The following is a 19,277-nucleotide window of genomic DNA, read 5'->3' as shown; positions in this document are numbered from 1 at the left end:
GGGTATGTGGCTACACATACTTTTGCAGAATGGGGTTAGCATGTCTGAATAGTGTATACTCTTGTTCACCGTTTTCCTGCTTTATGGCTACTTATGGCTACAGATTGTAAGTATAAGAGCTCCACTTGCCTGAAACTATTCTATTGTTTTCTCCCTTTGAATAATAACCATACAGGAGTAAATGTGGGACACAACAGAGGGCAGGCAGTGGAAGCTTGCCAGCTGCCATATGGTGCTAATATTGGTGGTGGCATGCTGTATTGTAAACTCAAGACTTGCAGCAGTTTATGCATTTATGCAGTGTGACCTTACATCGCTGTCAAAATGTATAACCATCACATCATTTTACAGAAAGAATTATGAAGTGTCAGGTTTGTTATACGTTGAGAATATTTGGACAGCCTAGGACTCAAATGTTCTAATATGTCCATGTGGAGCAATAGATTAATAGATTAAGAGGAGGTCATGGCAAAGATTGTATATTCTCAGGAGCCATTTTAAAGTCAAAATTAAGATCTGCTGAATTTAAAGAAACTGGGAATTGACATTATCCGGGAGGTGCTTTGGATTTTTTGTTGTTGTTGTTGTTGTTGTTGTTGTTTTTGGAGCTTTTTGGTTTTCTTTTGAGATGAAGCATCAAAATGTATCCTAAATACATATTTTTACATGCTCTCTATTAATGACATAACATGTTTTATGCATGAAAATAAGAGGGGGAATAAAAGTCAAATAATTAAATAAATCGTGTAGTTATGTTCTTAATCCATCAGTATGTGTCACATGTAGAGGTTTACCCACATTTACAGACAGAGAGGGTTTAGAAGGATATTGAGAAGTTACCTACATGCACATAAACATTGGAGTGGTAGTGGGTTTGATTGTGATACTCTGAACATTTATGGTATTTTCCGTAATAGTTTATATTAGTCTGATCTATATGAAACTTGGCCCTGAAGTATGAATGAGCAGAAGATTAAGTCTTAGTCTTTCAAACAACATTAATTTGTCTAAATATCACTAGCTTAATTTTTAGTTTAAGCAATGTAATTTACTGCATCATGGAGTTCAGTGAGTAATTGACCATATTACTTTCTTCAGTTACCACATTACCAGTTTTGGGCAGGGTAATGAATCTTTACTTAGTGCCAAGTATTGCTTTCTGTGGAATTATTGTTTGTGATGCTGTCATGCTACACATACACATTTAGTGCTGTTTTTATCAGCCCTTCAGAACTTGGAAAATGGATAAACAAATGCAGCTGGGCCCCTGAAGGGAGGCTGCATCTCCTTTCCTGTGAGATTTTAACCATGTCATGCTGTTCCATCATACCAGCAATCAGCACCCCATGGCTCCCATCTAAATATCCTATCTGATTTGTAATCTGCCAACAGATTTGATTTGTGTCTGCCATCATCAGTTGAAACAAATGCCTGTGAAGCCACAGTGGCTGGCATGATTTTGACTCGTGATTTTTGTATTTCACTTGGTTGGTGTTAATTGCTTCTGTATTTGAAAGACTGAGCTTCCTGAGCTACCACCACCTGAAAGCTCTGCTGCTTGGCACAGTTCTGTCATTTGGCACATGAATCTGAAGTGGAAGTTGCTAGCTAAGGCAGTTGCTTGCTTCCTTTCCTGGTGGACTAGGAGCTTGAAAGGAAGCAATTGAAGTCTACTTACTTGATAGTTGTCATCTCTCTTTTCTTTAGACCAGTTTCTATGACCCTGGCTCACTTTAGGTGATTATTAATTGTCCAGTGATGTTCTCAATGTGCTTTGAACAAATGACTAATGAACAGAGATTGGAGTGCTGTGCCTCTTGCTTAGCAGTGACCTTGTTCTTCAGGCAGCTGGATTAGGACAGTTCTACTTGGCTCAGTATTGAAATCTTAACACAGTATTTTTAAAGATTTTGTATGTTTAAAACCTGCAAAATGCATCTCAGTTATTCTAAAATGTTCTTCTCATCTTTGCTTCCCTAGTACCAGGACACGAATATGCAAGGCGTGGTGTACGAATTAAACAGCTACATAGAGCAGCGCCTGGATACAGAAGGAGATAACCAACTGCTTCTCTATGAATTGAGCAGCATCATTAAAATAGGTAAGAAGGAGAATCAGATGTCTCTGAGCTCAGCATCAGTGCACAGCACATTTCTTACGTGGTTTAATTAATAAAGACAGGTATTGAGGGATAACAGTGTTCCCATTGGATGTTCTCTCAGTGTGAACTTACTTCACCTTCTGTCCCTGAGTGAATTGCTAGCTGCACTTAAGTGAATTTCATCTTTGGAGAGAGTTGCATATCCAATTGCGATATTAGAGTCTCGTGTTAAACGAACCAAAGAATCGACTCTTCTGGTTATGATGGTGTTGCAATTTCAATAGTGAAAGTAAAAAAAAAAAAGGAAAAAAAACTATCAGTAATATCACTGCATATTTAAACTCCTTTTGAATCAATTGAAATGTCACTGGAAGAAGGCATATCTTTTGTGTGATCTCAAAATAAACACAGTTGTTCAACTATTTTTTTTTCTATCTGATGTAAGTACCTTTTGTGGTAAGAAAATACTACGTATGATCAAAAATTAAAAATTGAAAGCAAACAAAACCCTCTCAATAACAATATAAGTGTAATTTGGCTTCTTTTTAGCCAGAGTGTAGATGTACTCAGACTTCAGTAGGATTTCAGTGAGCTCTATATAAAGGTTTTACTGTCCCAGCTATTTCATCATTTTGTAAAGATGAGTAATAGTCCTGGTTTATACATATGATGTTTTAAAAGAACCTTGTCTCTGCTTATTTTGCTTAAGCTGTTATTTGAATATTGATGTCCAACTCACAGCAAATCAATTTTTGTTAATACACAGCAAGTGAGATTTGACAATAAAGAGTGCTTATGTTTTACTATTATTTTATTTTTCTTTTGTAAAGCAGATGGGAGGGGTTTTTTTGTATATTATTTCTTTTACCGTACTCATTTGCCTTTTAGATCAACATACTTAGGTACTACAGCTGAAGGGTTTAAAATCTGAATGCAAATTACTGTGCCCTCAGTTCTTACCAGTGCCATGCAGTTGACAGCAAGCAAGTAACTACACGGTGGAACTTTTTTCCTTTTGTCAAAGAAATTAGGAAAGCCATTTGATTTGGTTGCACACAAGTAAAATTTTTCCCCTGAAATGTACTGAAAGGATTCTTGAGTTCATTCATAAAACTGTAGGTACCAGATATGCCTTTTTACTGGCTAGAATGTTTATTAGCTTTTGGAAAGACAGACACATGATCCAAGCCTGTTGTGTAAAGCAGGGTGAAAAACATTTTCTGCTATATACTGTTCTGATTTTGAGAGTAAGTTAAGATGGTTGGTTGACTCTAAACTTTTGAGAGTTTCAGTAACTTGACTTTACTCTGTTTCATACCACTGTCTGAATCTGGCAGAAATCTAAAATGTATAAACTTTCTGATGAATGTGAGTATTTTTAATATGGGTTAGGTGCAGAAAATAGAAACAGTTTGTTTGGAAACACATTTTTATAGCAGTATTTGTAACTCCTCGTTTTCCCATGATTTCCTCTCTTAAGGCAAGGACAAATATAGATTAACATTTACAATTGGCATTTATTTTACTCATGGAAATTGTAATGATGTCTGATAGATTATATTGTAAATACACTTTATATTACTTCAATTGTTTTAATTAATTTGCATTTACAGACGCTAGGCCTGGGAGTATAGATGTATAAAGAAGTTGTTTCTAATTATCTTTTAGAATGGAGTAAATGCTAATAAAGACAGGAAGAATTCTGTGGTACCTCTGACTTTGTAGACTCTTAGAAGTTTTAGGGGACACAGCAAAAGACCTTAACCATTAGAATGGTAGATGTTTGTCCTAAGTGGAATTGAATCTGTGGTTTCACCTCAAAGATGTTGTATAAGTTCAAATTATCCCTGTGAGTACAATTATTTCTTTTGTTATTGCTTTGGCAGCTACAAAAGCTGATGGATTTGCACTGTATTTCCTGGGAGAATGTAATAATGTAAGTATTCTGGATTAAAATGCTGCTTTTCTGTATATTCACAAGTTTTTTCTTTTAATATAATAATAGTGGTAATGAAAAAATAATCTCTGCATTTAGATCCTCACTGCATTTTTTTTCCCAGATTTGCAGCTATGCTATTTTTTCTCTGATGCTGGAAGCTTAACTTGTGATTTAACCCTAGTATTAATTATCTTTAAGAAACAGAAAACTGAACTTGGATTTTCTGTCAGCATAGCCTTTTCTTTGCATCATGTTATCTCCCTGATTTTTTTTTTTTTTTTTAATGTTAAGTGTCAGCTGCAACTTGATAGTGAGGTAATGTAGATTTCAGATGTAGATTCTGGTTGGCATAAAATAAATGATACATTTAAAATTTATTCATTCAATTAATTTCTCATGTAATAATTCAAATAACACTGAGTCCAATATTTGTTCTTTTGTTATTTGAATGTTAGAATACCTTACATCTTTTTCTGTCCAGTTTAATTTGTACAGTTAGCATGATACAAGACTTTGTAGTTATTTCAAATGGAGATCAAGAAGGAAATGCAGTTTAGTACTTCAGTCAGTTCCCTCAAATTAAAAATCACAATTCGTCAGAAATTTTATGTCTTTCATTGGTTCAAGAAACATGCAGTGACTAGAGAGGAAAATATTTTTTCTCTTTTTTTTTTTCCTTACTTTCCACAGCCAGTTTTAATAGTTTTTCTTGTGTAGTCCATTAGCCAATTTCCTTTGCTCTTTGTGCAATATTTGAATTCAGAAAAAAACTGGTAAAAATTCCATTTTTGAAGTAGTGGAAGCAGAATTGAAGATTTACAAACCTCAAGTAACTTTTGGAAGTGGAGGAAGGCCCATGTAGAAATTTCCTATAAGAAATGAAAATGAGATTTTTCTCTTTTTTTGTGATATGACTGTTTCATATAATAAAGTTAACCCACTTTATTATTCAAAAATTCTGTTTTTTCTCAATGAATAAGTAGCATATATTTTTAAATAACTCTTTCACCGAGAGGTATAATTTAAGAGACACATTGTTTGTCCTTTATGAATGCAATCTTTGATTCTCATTAATAGGTGACAGAATTCATTGTCATGGGTAGGGGGTGATGCAAACAGTGACTGAAAAGCTTCCTTCTGCTGTCAGAGGCAGGAACCCATGGGAAGTTCAGCCTCCATCCCAAATGCACAGTGCTTTGGTGGCAGTGACTGCCTGCCAGCTGAGCATGCTCATCTCCAAATGCTTTGTAAAAGATCACAGTAAAATTAACTTTACGGCTTGAGACGAAGAACTCTTACTGTGGTGAGGTTTTTCCTATTAGATTAGTGTGGCATAATATGGGATTACTCACAGCCTTCTGATACCCTGAGGGCCTGGGTACTATATGACCTTCTGCTTTTCCTTTTTTGTTTTGTTGTTGGTTATTTTTTTTTTAATAACATATTAGGCAGATGAATCTATTTGCTTCCCAGTATTCCATTACAACTCTTTCCTGAAAAAAACTCCAAACACTAAAAAAACACATTGACTTTATTAACCACTGCTATGTAGCTGCATCACCCAAAATGGAATGTTCTTCATGTAGTTATTATAGGGACTGATCCCAAATCCTTTGAAGTTAGTGTGAGATTTTCCATTCACTTTAGTGGGCTTTAGGCCAAAACTCATGGTTGTAGTCTTATAACTAAATGGTAATGCATTAGCCTACTTCCTATAAGAAATTGTCATTAGAAATTAATTTTGGATAGCTCTTGTCTCCTGAATATTTAATTTAAAGGATGTATCCAAGTGAAATTAGCCATTTGCCCAGCAAGCACTGGCAATGTGGTTTTATTTATTTTTATTAAATGTCTTTTTAAAACAGGAACAAAAAGATCCTGCATAGCAAAAGCAGGAATGAACTAATTCTTTAAGCTGTCTTAAAATAAATAAATAAATAAATCCCTCTGATTAGCCTGGACAAAGTATTTGCTGAAAATCTGTGGCCATATGTTGAAGAATAGTATCTGGTTTTGGTGGCTTAATATTTTGGTGCTAGATTTGTGATTTGAATTTTGCAAATCTGGCAAAATCCTTCCCCTACATCCCTCCCCCCACCCCCTTTTGACCCTTCCCCTCCCTCCAGTTTAGCATTGGGCTTTTTGTTCATTAGCTTGGACAACATCTGCTTGATATACACCTAGGAGTGTGTGTGTGTGTGTGCACCTTTTTGAGAATTAGGTTTTGGGAGGGATGTATGTAAGAATGGAGGAATCTGATTAACAAGTAGATAATTACTTTCAGATGGTTTTCTAGTATTTAGTGATCTGTGTGTTCTGACTATGTTCTGTAAGGGAACTTGTGACCAAACCTGAAGCACAAGCACTAACTCTATTTCATTTCAGTTCCTGCTTTAAAGTTGAGTAGGTATACTCTAGCTTGTTTAAATATATCCAGATTTGAGAATTTTGACTTGTGTTAGTCCCATCAAAGGATCATTTTTGCAGTATGACATATCCTTACCTGCCTTTAGCCTAGATTAAATAGTGAGTTTCTAATTAGAATATAAGATAATTTCTGTTTACAGGAATGCTTAATTTTGGCAAAGTGAAAACCAGTAAATGATTACTACATACTTTGTGCTATTATTTCTTAATATTGAGAAAATTGCCATATCATTGCAAGCTGTTTTTTTCATGGACTACAAAGAGTAATTGTTTGGTGCCATATTTAATATAGGCGGAATTTTCTTTACATGAAAATTATATTAGAATGGAAAGAAAATTAATCTAATTTGAGGAAAAGCTCTAGATCAACCAGTCCCTTTCTTTTTGCAAAACATAGATGATATACTGGCCTTTAAAGGAGGATAATGCTTTAGGAAAAATTCCTTTGGAGTTTAACAGCACAAAATTAGGTTTGTAAAAATATCTGTCCATATATAAACTTTATTTATGGCCCCATTTTCTTTCTGTTTATTGAAGTTAACATACTATATTAGAGTTGGAAAACAGCATAAGGACTAAGTAACTTCTGGCTGACAGTTCAGGTTGAATGCCTTCAAGATATTTGCTTGAGTGAACTTGCTTGCAATAGATTCCAGTGCATTTCTTTATGTGAGTGTTACTCAGAATTGGTGCCAGAATGATGCCAATGTGGACAGTTCAGTCATTTTAGCATCCTTCTGGGGGTTCAAATTGCTTGGAAACACTACCACTCAGTGCAGTCCTTACTGAGAGTGTTCTGATGCTGACTCTGTTTTTCAAATGATTGCCCTCTAGCAGGTAAGCACCCCTTGCATGCCCAGCCCCTTCCTTCCTCATGAAGTTGCCCAATGTATCAGAATCTGGTTCTGCCTGTGCTGTGTAGACAGAACACAGTACAGCTTCCTTATCAGGGTCATGGTCTGAATAGACCTGTGCCCATACTTCCTCTGGTTTTCAAACTTTCTTCTTATCTAAGGACTTATCTTTATCCATGGGTTAGTGTAATTATGCAAATAAAATTATTTTTTAAGGTACATCGCAGCCATTTTACAAATACTATATACTGAAGTGCAGAAACACTTCCAAAGCAAACAGGAATGTTTCACAACTCTCCAGCAAAGGACTTGACTTTATTTCAATTTTCTTTTTTATTTCTTATGGGGATGGATATAAAGTTCATAATTTTTCTGTTATGACCTTAATTAAGTGTCGTCTTCAAACATGACTTAAAGGATTTACTGAAATCCTCATATTGGTGTGTGTAAATCAATTGCCTAAGTATCATGCTAGCTGGGCATGGATTTAAGCCCATAAGCTGACATCTTTACGAGGCAAAATTTCTAAAACGCTTATCACAGTTACAGAGTTCCTAACGTATTACTATATTAATCAATTCTTCAGATACTTCTTGTTTATACTTTACTTGTATGAGTAATTCGCCTCATGATTACACCGTGATTCCTACGTAAAGATGTATGACTTCCAATTTAACAGGCATACACTTAAAGCAGCTTTTACTTGGTCTTGTGTTACTTTGTTCCTGAAACTGCAAATTGTGTTGACAAACAGATTATCCTCGCTTCAGACAGAAGTTTCCAATAGCTTTATTGTAAGAAATAATTATGTGAGGCCACAAATATGTGCACATACTCTGTGCTTCGGGGTGTATTTTATTAAGCCATTCTTGAATTTCTGGTCATGAAAAAGTTGTTGCAGCTTGATGTGTATGCAGTGCCACCTAGTGAGTTTATGGGGTGGGTGTTTTGAATCATTAAGAACCCGGGAAAAAACATGTACCGCTTGCTAACTGTCTCTGGTTTTTGAATGTATAGACATCTTCTCTGAAATCTGAGTCTTTTAAATATGTTCCCAGGTTAAGCACTTCTATCTGCAAGGCAATTTAGGAAATTTTGGTCTTCATTTTTGAATCAAGTCTAAGACCATAGGGGGTTTTTTGTATGTAGAGTAGAAGAAATCTATTACTTTCTTATTTGTCAGTGAATAGTGATACTCAATAGAGAGTGAAAGCTCTTCTTTAGTTACAGTGTTTGAGGTTAAATGTAAAATCAATAAATTGTCAAACTGAAATAAATAAATAACTATCAAAATGTGTTTTAGGGAAATTTTGGTCTTGTTTAATATAATATTCAGGTAAATGGATTTGTGGAACATATTCACAATGAATATAGTATCATAGAATATCCTGAGTTGGAAGAGCCCATCAGGATCATCGAAATCCAGTTTGTGGTCTACACAGGACACCCCAAGGATTACCCTGTACCTGAGAACATTGTCCAAACACTTCTTGAACTCTGTCAGGCTGGTGCTGTGACCACTTCCCTGGGGAGTCTGTTCCAGTGCCCAAACACCCTCTGGGGGAAGAATCTCTGCCCGGTGTCCAACCTAAACCTCCCCTGACTCCCTTCAGGCCTTTCTCTAGAGTGCTGTTACTGGTCAGCAGGGAGAAGAGATCAGTGCCTGCCCCTCCTCTTCCCCTCCTGAGGAAAATGTAACTGCAGTGAGGTCTTCTCTCAGTCTTCTGCAGTCTGAGCAGACCAAGTGACCTCAGCTGCTCCACATGTGGCTGCTCCTCAAGGCCCTTCACCATCCTCGTGGCCTCCCATTGGATCCCCACTTACAGATTTAGATCTTTTCTGCATTGTGTTACCCGACACTGCCCCCAGCACTGGAGGTGAGGCTGCCCCAGCTCAGAGCAGAGCAGGACAATCCCCTCCCTTGCCCTTCCGGCCATGCTGTGCCTGATGCCCCCCAGGACAGGGTTGGCCCTCCTGGCTGACCGGGCACAATGACTCATGTTCAGCTTGCCATCCACCAGGACCCCAGGTTCCTTTACTCATCACTGCTCTCCAGCCTCCCATTCCCCAGTGTGTGCATGGATCAATATATACTATGGGTAGAATGCAGAAATTGCTAGAAAATTAGACTGAGTCCAACTGTTTGTGCTTCACTATCAGAATGGAAAGTTGTTTTGCACAAATCTGCAAAGATTTTTCCAGGTATCTGGTTTTGCTTAATATATTCACTAATGCACGGATGAAGAATGAATATAGGACTGCAGATATGTTTGTAGGAACAGATTAGATTTCAAAATGGGCTTTGGAAAATGATCAGAAAAACAATGATTCAGCTAGGAAGAGTGCTCAACTTTTCACATATTGCCTCTCTCTGTGTAGGGCAGTTGATGACTCTGAGAATGATTCTAGGGTTTTCAGTGAATTTGAAGATAAAAATAAGTTTGCAATAATCACTGCTGTATCAAAAAATACGCTTATATGTAGCACAAACAGAACTCTAGCCCTAGTGTAAAGTATTCTTCCTATTGCTCTCTCCACTGCTAAAGCCCCAGATGAAATAATAGTTTATTTAAACACAGCACTTTAAGAAAAAAGAGAATTGGAACAACTGAAGTGAGTTCAGGAGAGAGCAGAGAGAATGGTCAGGAAGCAAAAGAAATTGTTTTTCTTAGTCTAAAGAAAAGAAAGTTGAGGGATGAAGATATGCCTGGATAAGACAGAGAGGAAGGGAATCATCTCCAATACCTATGGTGTGTAGGGCAGGAAGCAGTGTGCTTGACTTGGCATTGGGAAAACTTCCTCAGATGTGGCTGTGATGAAGCATGACATTCTGTTGCTTGTGCAAGCTCTGGGATCCTTATTCCTGGAGGAGTATTTGGGACCTGTTTGGCCAAATGTCTTTCAGAAAAATGTTTAGCTGACCATGCCTTAAAATGGAAGGGATGCTAGAGAGGTATGTCAACTTTTCTGTGTCAATGAACTGCTGTAACTCTCATGGTGTTTTTCTTGTGTAAATCAACTGGAAAGTTTCCAGGAGTTAAGTGCAGTTAAAAATTGATACCATTCAGAAGTGTGAACGCATAACCTCCCTGCCAAAAACAAAAAAAGCAAAACAAATCCAGCTGCTAGTAGTTCTACAGTAAGTGTAAGTGCATCATCTTCATTTCACAAATATCCAACGTTTGTGCATACTACATGGCTTAAAATTGCAAATTGCCTGTCAAGCACACTGTGATTTATCACAAAGGAAACAAGTTTTTCTAAATAATGGTGGTAGTTGCTGGTGTTTTTTTCTTCTTTTATCCCTGTGTGCTTCATACAGTCAGACTGCTGCACTTGTGTTTAAACCCAGGACATAATTGCCTAGTGCTCTTTAAGATTTTAGAATGTTAGTATTGGGCTGCTACTTCAACTAAGCCAAATAACAAATCCAAGGAGTTTGACCATGAATAGTTTCCAAATAAATTATGTTAGTTTGTTTTTCTTGGTCATCTTTGCCTATTTTGATGAGTTTTATTCTTGCTAAAAATCCAGGCCTTAGGGCACAGCCTTTGTAAATATCTGCAGATAATTTTATCATTTGGTTGTGTGGTCTTACATTTGAGTTGTCCTTTACCAAGAGTAAAAATCTATTGCTGTTACTGAACAAAAACAGATGTGAGCATCAGAAGCCATTAAACTCACTTAATATCAGCTTGATCAATTTCCATTTTCTCTTTAATTTTTTCTTTCCCCCAAGCATCAACTCACATAGCAATGCTTTAGTATGATGGCTTTCATTTAATGTCAGTTGAATATTAAATGATTTCCCATGAAGCCTTTTTAGGACCAGTTTTATCAGCAGATTGTTCTGTGGAAGAAACTAGATCAAGATCCAGTCACCCGTACAACCAAAATAGTTTGTTAGTGGAATGCTTGTCACTTGTGTACTTTGACCTTAATTTTAATCATTAAACCTAGTTCTTATCCAGACTGCTTTTCTGCAAAGAAATTTTAGAAAAATTAGTTTATGATTGTCACTTGCTTGGTTATAAGTAGTTATACAAAAAGAAGAAATAACAGTTTGTGAAATGATGATGATGATGAATGCATGTTTGCGGTTTAAGTCCAACACTGGCAAACTTGATGTAGTTGATTGAATGGTTTCTAGTTTTTGGTGTTGTGCTGGATTCCAACAAACTGCATACCAACAGTAACTAAAAAAATAGCATCAATTATTCTTGTGGTCGTCCTCTTCATCAGAAGAGCCAAACATTGAAATCACTGAAAATTGCAGGTACTTTCTTAGTGCTGTAACAATATCTGTCAAGAGTTGTGGATGCTATTGTGTTATGAGACTTGCTGCCTACTCCTTATGTTTTCTTTTATTGGGATTTTAATCTGCTGTCTCTGCTAAGCATTAGATTTTTACTAAAAAAACCAACAGTGGGGCCAAGTGACACCAGCATGACAAGATGAACATGAGTAGTTCTTCATGTGCATGCTCTTTGCAGTTAGAAATGAGGAGTAAAGGAGGTTTTTTTCAACCACAGTAAGAGATTCAAGATAAATTACTTAATAATTTTACCAGACTGAGTGCATAGTACCAAGGAAAAAGCACCAAACCCCATAGTATTATGGCTTATTGAGTATATACTGATCTTCTTATGTGTCTGAAAGCCCAGCTGGTGGGTTTATCTGTGAATTGAGGATGTTTTCATCTTTATATCCCTCAAGAAACAGTTACAGTACATCATTCTGCATTCCTGTAGGCTGACAGGCTTGTTAATATGTTTTTATTTTAAAAAGAGGTTAGTGACTACAATATGTTGCCTTTACCTAGAGTGCGTAAGAAACATGGATCATGGAATAGAATCATAGAATCTTTTAAGTTGGAAAAAACTCTGAGATCATTGTGTCTAACACCACCAAGATGAAACAGTGAATTTTGCAACGTTTGTCTGTGTTCACCAGTGTTTAAACATTTGTTAAGGTCATGATTTATTTTGGACTTTCTATCTTGCTTCAGTTTGTTTTTTTAAGAACCTCTTGATTTCTTTGTTCATGATAGGTCATTACTGGATTCCAAACCACACTGTTCCATCCATCAAAGTTAATAGTTTTTTTGGCTGTGGACTTTATCAAAGTCAATTAAGTGATTAAACTAGGGAGAGGAGGAATAATTTTGAAGATTTTAGGCCCAACCAGAACAATCTGTCCTGTCACAGATGGAAGAAAAGAAAGCACCTCATGTGCTCTAGGGTTTCAACAAGGTACAGGAAGTTCTTGATTTCAAACTTTAGTGTTCCTGTGCCTACTACATTTAAAGAAAGAAGTCTATCACCATGTGGAACTTGTTGAAAGAATATTGTTAATAGGGTAGTTGAGACTGATATAGGAAAGGAGCTTCTGTCTTTGTCTGGAAGGAAGAACAACAGATCAAAATTGGAAATTGGAGAGTCCTGTGGACTGCCAGATGCCAGAATACCTGAACCTGGAAGCTTCCAAAGGATTCTGTCTCCAAACCAGTGTTTGTCCTTTTGGTAGTTTGTCAGATCCAGACTGAATCTCCCGGTTTGGGTTCCTTCTTTCTCATCAATAATGGAGGTACCTAATACTCTTTTTACACTGGTTGTCTTTCCTTACTTAACATTTGTCTGCAGAGAGACAGTGACATTGCATTATCAGTAAAGAGCTATTTGTATTTATCCCTTTCTGATACTGACTTAGAGGCTCCCTGCAAGTGATAATAGCAGCAAAAGAGTCTGTGAGCACAGGCATCCTGCTGTCTCCTCAACCTTTTCCTTTTACTGCATTGTGAGTTATCAGTGTAGTGTTTGGGAAATCAGGGGTCCTAATATTCTCATATTTCCTTTTTTATTGACAATATATTTGTTGACTTGTGGATGAAGATCTAGTGGTTTCTTATTTTGATTATTATTCGTTGTTCACTGCCATTACCAGAAATACAAACTATCATTTTTGACATAAAGTATTCATACCAACTGAGAAGATGCAAGTTAATTTGAAAGGGCCCAATCTATCCATTTCTTCGATTACTTGTGAACCTGTATGCAATATATCTGATGTCTGTTTGGACACATTTCTGGTTACCCTTTGAGCTAGGGAAAGATTATTGGAACCTACATTTGAAAATTAAAAGAATGCTGGAGTCATTCAGAGTTAGAAGAAAGTAGATGAGCCCCAAATTTTGTCGTTACTGCAGTACATTTCATTTTATAAGTATTTTTTTAAGATAAAGAAAAAAAGTAAATGTGAGCTGGATAGGTGATGTGAAAAACCTGATGGTTTTTGACAGTGATAATTTTAGAAATTCCCATAAAGCTGCATCTGTGGGGTGCCTCAGAGATTATCTCAGTTACATGCCATAGTAGAGCAGATCACAGTTTACTTTGTTTTGTTTGGCTGACCTGGCCATTGATGGCTTCTATTCAAGACATTTCTGCATAATTAATTGTCAATAAACATTTAAACTCATTCAGATTTAAATTTATCAAATATGGAATGTATGAACACTCAACAATTTATTAGGTGTATGTATAAAGTCGGTGTGGAATGGTAGAAGCTTATGGATTAATTTCAGCTTATATATGTTATGAGAAAAATTGCCTTTCTTTTTGATAGCGCTGCATGATCAGGGTAAGATTATCAAATGTTCTGCACAGTCATTTCTACGTATACAGTCAGGAGGAATAGTGACAAATTTAAAACCTATTGGGTAGTCTGTAGAGTTTTTCAATCACTGACCCCTTAGCCTCAGGGTGTGCAACTTTCTGTGGAAGCAGAATGGGATTGCTGCTGCTAAACTCTTTTTTGAATAAGCTGGAAGTAAAATAATGTTCACGAACTTTTTCCAGCATAGGGAAACTTGTTCACAGCAGCACTTCATGGTGTTAGCAACAGATAGGTTTACCAGACAAAATGATACAGAAGGACACAGGAAAGACTGTGCAAGCAGGTGAATGCAGCCTTTGCAGGTGTCATGGTGTCAACACAGGTTTTTGTCCATTGAAGATTTAGTGAAGGTCTTTTCTAAAGAAAAATATGTATGCATGGGAGAAGTGAGTTCTTTGTTTTCTGGTGCAAGTGGCTGTTTGGTTTTCTTCTCTTTTTTCTTGTTTTGAGAAGCTCTTTCTGAGAAGAGAAAAATTTGTGCATTGTATAATGTTAGTACTGGGCATGACTCAGGAGATGAGTATGGAAAAGCACAATTTATGCACATAATTTAAACAGCACACTTACTTTGCTAATCGTAATGCGTTGCTACCTTGGCAAAAAGAATCAAATATGCCTTAAATATATGAGTGGTATGAATAAAAGTGTTATTCTTTGGCATCTTTGGTAAAAGCAACTTTGGTCTCTGATGCCCTATTGATTTTGAATCATTCTATTACTTGGACTACATCAATCAGTCTTGAAACATTGTGTTGCATCTCTAGATTTTGTAGTACTCTACAATAGAAACCATCTTTTCAGTTTTGAACACATTATAGCATTACTGCTCCGATTACAAGTGTCCTTTTAAAATAGTAAACCTTAACCATATAGTGCAGCAGATCAGACTTCTGTAAAGATATGCATTTCAGTATTTCTATGGCCTTTATTTTTTTACAACCTTTTTTATTTTTTGAAAAATACTTTATACCAGAACACTGATTTAAATAGATACAGATCTGTGGTTTCTTCAGTTTTATTAGAATAATGTCCCTTTTTTTTTAGATCATAGTGTGCTTTTCTTGGCCATGTTATGTAAACTGTTCTTTTTCCTTGTATTTAAGTGCATGTAAAAACATAAACTGAAGCTTATGAAGGCAAGCAACTGTGAAACTAAGTTTTCATTTAAAAATTATATGTGTCTTTATTAGATTATATGCAAGTAAAAATAAATGGAGCTTTTTATTCTGGTAGATTAAGTAGGCTTGTTCTAACAGATTCAATGTATTGATTTAATGGTTTTTGATATATTTAAAATTGTTTTTGTGTTGTATTTTTTTTTCTTTAATTATATTCTTGTAATTCATACGGAAAATAAACATTTGACTTTTCAAGTGTATCTTACTTCTAGAGGCCACACTTCAAAGAAGCTGTGAGCATAAATGGGTTTGAAGAATAAGGTTTAGGTTAAGAATAAACAGAAAATTCCATGATTTCATGTGCTTGCACTGTAATACAAGACGTCAAAATGGAGTATATAATCTGAATATTCGGCAGGGCTAGTCCATGGAAGAAACATCTTTCCTTCCAACTGAAAAAAAAAAAACAAAAAACACTTGTCAGTCCTAAAATAGTTTGTGGCAGCTCTATTATCTTATTATTTTTAAGAGAGTTTAATTTTCATCTGTACCATATATCAGCAAATGAATTACTGGATGGAAAACTCTGGGGTTTTTAGGACTGACATTCTGCTTAAGAACAAAATGTTCAGTTATTGGTTTTGTCAGAATCCTGAGTGTTTTCCTTTTGAACTTTCTAAATATCCTAATTGTTGGACTACTGATTCGGCTTGGATAGACTTCAGTCTTGTTTTGGCTATGAATTTCATACTTTTTATTGACCATTTATTTTCCCCTCAGCAAAAAGTCCTAACTTTCTCCTTCCAAAATGCTGGTAATCCATTACAGCTGAGATATCTTCACTGCAGGAGTACCTTCGTATCGTGCATTGTATTGCATCTCTTTAGTTTCTGAACGTTTCAGTGGGGGTTTTTTTGGAATTGTTTAGTTAATGTTTTATAACAGACCATACATGTTTGTAAAGAAAGGAGAACTACGAGAGGATGCACCTCATATCATCACCTCATTTTCTACAGCTGATAGTAGATGCTGAATTTTTGCATGCACATCTTACCTCTAATAATCTATGCTAGAAAACAGCTTCTGTCTCATTGCAACCCTAATGAAAGCAAATTCTCAGAGTAAAATTAACCAGCAGCACAATCTGTGGCCATTCTTTAGAGGACTATTAGTTATACATTGTGGTGTGACATTGTCATCTATATCTAGTATTATATAACAAGAAATCTAAATATTAGTTCTACTTATTTGAGTATTTTCTATTGAAATAAATGAGTGCATTCTAGATAAAAAAGTAAGGATTTATACAAGGCAGTGTTTTCTTCTGTGAGTCTTGTAAGCTGTGTATTGTGTGTTCAAAGTAAATGCAATCTTACCCTGATAGAAACAATAACTGATGTTAGTCATCCACTGTTCTCCACAGTTATCCGTGAGTTACCTGGGTGACTTTAGAGTGGGATTTTTCTAAGATTTCAGAAGAATTAAGTGGTGTTTATTCAAGTTTTTTCTCTAATTTGTCCTATACTTTTATCTACTTTATTCTACATTGGTAGTGCAGTAACCGTAAAAGTAATCATGCTTTCTAATTGCTTTTTTCTTTCTTTCTTTCTCTTTTTTTTTTTTCCTTCTAACTAGAGTCTGTGTGTATTTACACCACCAGGAGCTAAAGAAGGACACCCTCAACTCATTCCTGCAGGGCCCATTGCACATGGCACTACAGTATCTGCTTATGTAGCCAGATCCAGAAAAACGTTATTAGTAGAAGATATTCTGGGGGTAAAAAGCTTTCTTTTTTTAATGAGATACTGCAGTTCTTAGAATGAATGTTTTCATGGTGAAATGTTTATTGGGATGAACATTTAATGATAGAATTTACACTTATCTTGATACCAGGAAAATAAATCTGAGTTTGGATTAGCTGATGGAATAATTTCAGAATATTTCATTTATTTCTAGTTTTTAAGGTTTGGGAGTTTTTCACTTTGAGTTTGAGTTAATTTAACTTTTTTGTTGTCAGGTAAAGGACATGATGGCACCACAGTCACTTAGAAAAAACAACCAATCAAAACTCCTGTCTTCTTCGTCTTGAAATATTAACCACAAACAAGAAGACCTTCATATGGTCAATAAAATTTGAAAAACTATTTTAATGCAGGGCTCACACGCACAAAAATGTCAGTCAGAATTCTGGCTATTAGACAGGATTTTTATCTTTTCATACTCTAATGTAAAGCTGGAATACCGATAGTATCAGTAGATCTACATGAAAAGTGCACTAATGTAACTGATATCAAAATTCAAACCTTTTTCTCTAAAAGGAGTTGGAAATTCCTGAGGTGATATTCTGATAATTTTTGGCACTCTGTATGTCTGTCCTTTTTAATTTTGTAAAACAGTTCATCCTCTAGCTGCATCTATGGAATTTTATTAAATTGGTATTTAAACTGTGCTTTGTGTGAGCACTTTATGATTAGTTGGTTATGAGAACACTAAGGAAGTTTACATTTTCCTCTCTTTGGTGTTGAGTGTTTTTCAAGTTTGCTCCAAAAGAGCAATTTTTAGATACTGTGACCAAAACAAAACAAAAAAAAAAAATCCCAAAAAAACAAAAAAAGAGGAAAAAAAAATTGGACATTGGTGTCTCTACTTTTGAAATTATTTGTTAAAAATATGTACAACCTTAGTTTGGCAAACCTGGGCTATAAACAAATACCAGATGCCTAATGTGAGTACACTTAAATAGAGCCACAAAACCAAAAGGCAGAAACTGCTTTCTCTTTAGTAATAGTCAGTGCTTTCTACACACACTGGACTATTAAGGTTTTATGCATTGATATGTTTTTTCAGTTAAATTAAGGGTTTAAATTGCTACTGGTAATTTCCAATTAATATCATGATATCCTTACATACAAGAGTTCTGTGTTTTGATTTTACATTCTTAATAAAATCATGGGGTTAATGAGAGGAGTTTTGAACTTTTTTATTGATTTAATATCAGTGATTCATTGACCAAACAGCAAGATTCGTTTTGGTGAGATGGTTTGCCATTTTGTGATTTAAGGAGCTTCTCAACAGCAAAAGGGAATCATGTGCAGGTAGACTTGCCAGCCCTTTTTTTGTGGGAGGACAGAACTAAAAAGAGAAAGCAGAAGGCTCGTGTTTCAAAGTGCTTCCCACTCTCTTTTGTCTGTCATTTGTTCAAATTGATTGTCATCTTGGTAATTAAGGTAGAGATTACTTGCTGTTTTCTTTGAGAAGTGAGAGATTTTGATCAGCCTTAAAGGGGTGTCTGTCTTGCCTAAGCACAGCCTGCAGGGAACATCTGGTACGAATCAGGTACTGAAGGACTGCTGTGCAATGAAGTGGGTCTTGCACACTCGCACACTGGGGGCTGACTTTCTTACTAACTGTAACGTCCAGGTGCTTTCTTAGGTCTGCCTGAGTTTTCCTTCATAGAGAAGTGAAGCTATAAAGCCTTGAACATTCCCTATGAGGATTGAAAGTTATGTATTTGGGCCTTTTATAGCAGCTTGTAGGATTATTTTAATATTTGTTTCTATATCTTTTATATCTATTATTTATATCTATCTTTTATATCTATTATTTTAATATTTGTTTCTATATATATTTTGCACCAGTTTATTCAGGATGCGTAAGCAAATGAAGAAGGTGCTTACTGTCATGCATAATTTTTTGGGAACTCGTTTTCCTCCTCAAGAGTCAGTTGAGGATTATAAGTGTATAACCTAAAGCCTTAGCCTTAAGTTTCAGTTTTTGTTTTCTTGCAAGCACTGTTATTTGCTCTTTAATACTGAGATCTGAGCAGTCCATTATGTGACTACAAATTCTTCGAGGGTTTTTGGAGGGATGGGAGTGTTACTTGTTTGGGTTTTTATTTAAACTTAACTGGCATTAGCAATAAAGTACTGTTTTTGCTACCTGTGAGATTAGAGAAAAAAGCATTATATAAACAAACCCAAAGCTGGGTGTAATATCACAGCTAATTGTGACCCTACATCAGTAGGGTTATCTGTATGTGTAAATTAATGCTGAGACTTTAAAATTACATTTTTTTTAGTAGATGCCTTACTACTGTGTGTAAGTTATGCTGAGAGATGAGTTTTAGTGAATTTTGTAGTTTTCCTGCAGATTTAGTCAGACAG

The 19,277-nt window shown here is 35.7% G+C and overlaps 1 protein-coding gene across 9 annotated transcripts in view; it reads left to right on the top strand.

The window, feature by feature from the left end:
- The window catches only part of PDE10A (phosphodiesterase 10A), a gene marked incomplete at its 5' end in the record, with an annotated part of 237,119 nt that overhangs the window by 178,136 nt on the left and 39,706 nt on the right, over positions 1-19,277 (top strand). For all 9 annotated transcript variants that reach the window (XM_083857578.1, XM_083857577.1, XM_083857576.1 and 6 more), the window contains 3 exons: positions 1,981-2,101; positions 3,988-4,037; positions 16,750-16,890. In XM_083857578.1, coding sequence (XP_083713704.1) covers positions 1,981-2,101; positions 3,988-4,037; positions 16,750-16,890 — 312 coding nt within the window. The remainder of the gene's footprint in view (positions 1-1,980; positions 2,102-3,987; positions 4,038-16,749; positions 16,891-19,277) is intronic.

This window comes from Zosterops lateralis (genome assembly GCF_965231275.1).
Source record: "Zosterops lateralis genome assembly, chromosome: 3".
NCBI lineage: Eukaryota > Metazoa > Chordata > Aves > Passeriformes > Zosteropidae > Zosterops > Zosterops lateralis.
This window is presented reverse-complemented; position numbering and strand designations above follow the sequence as displayed.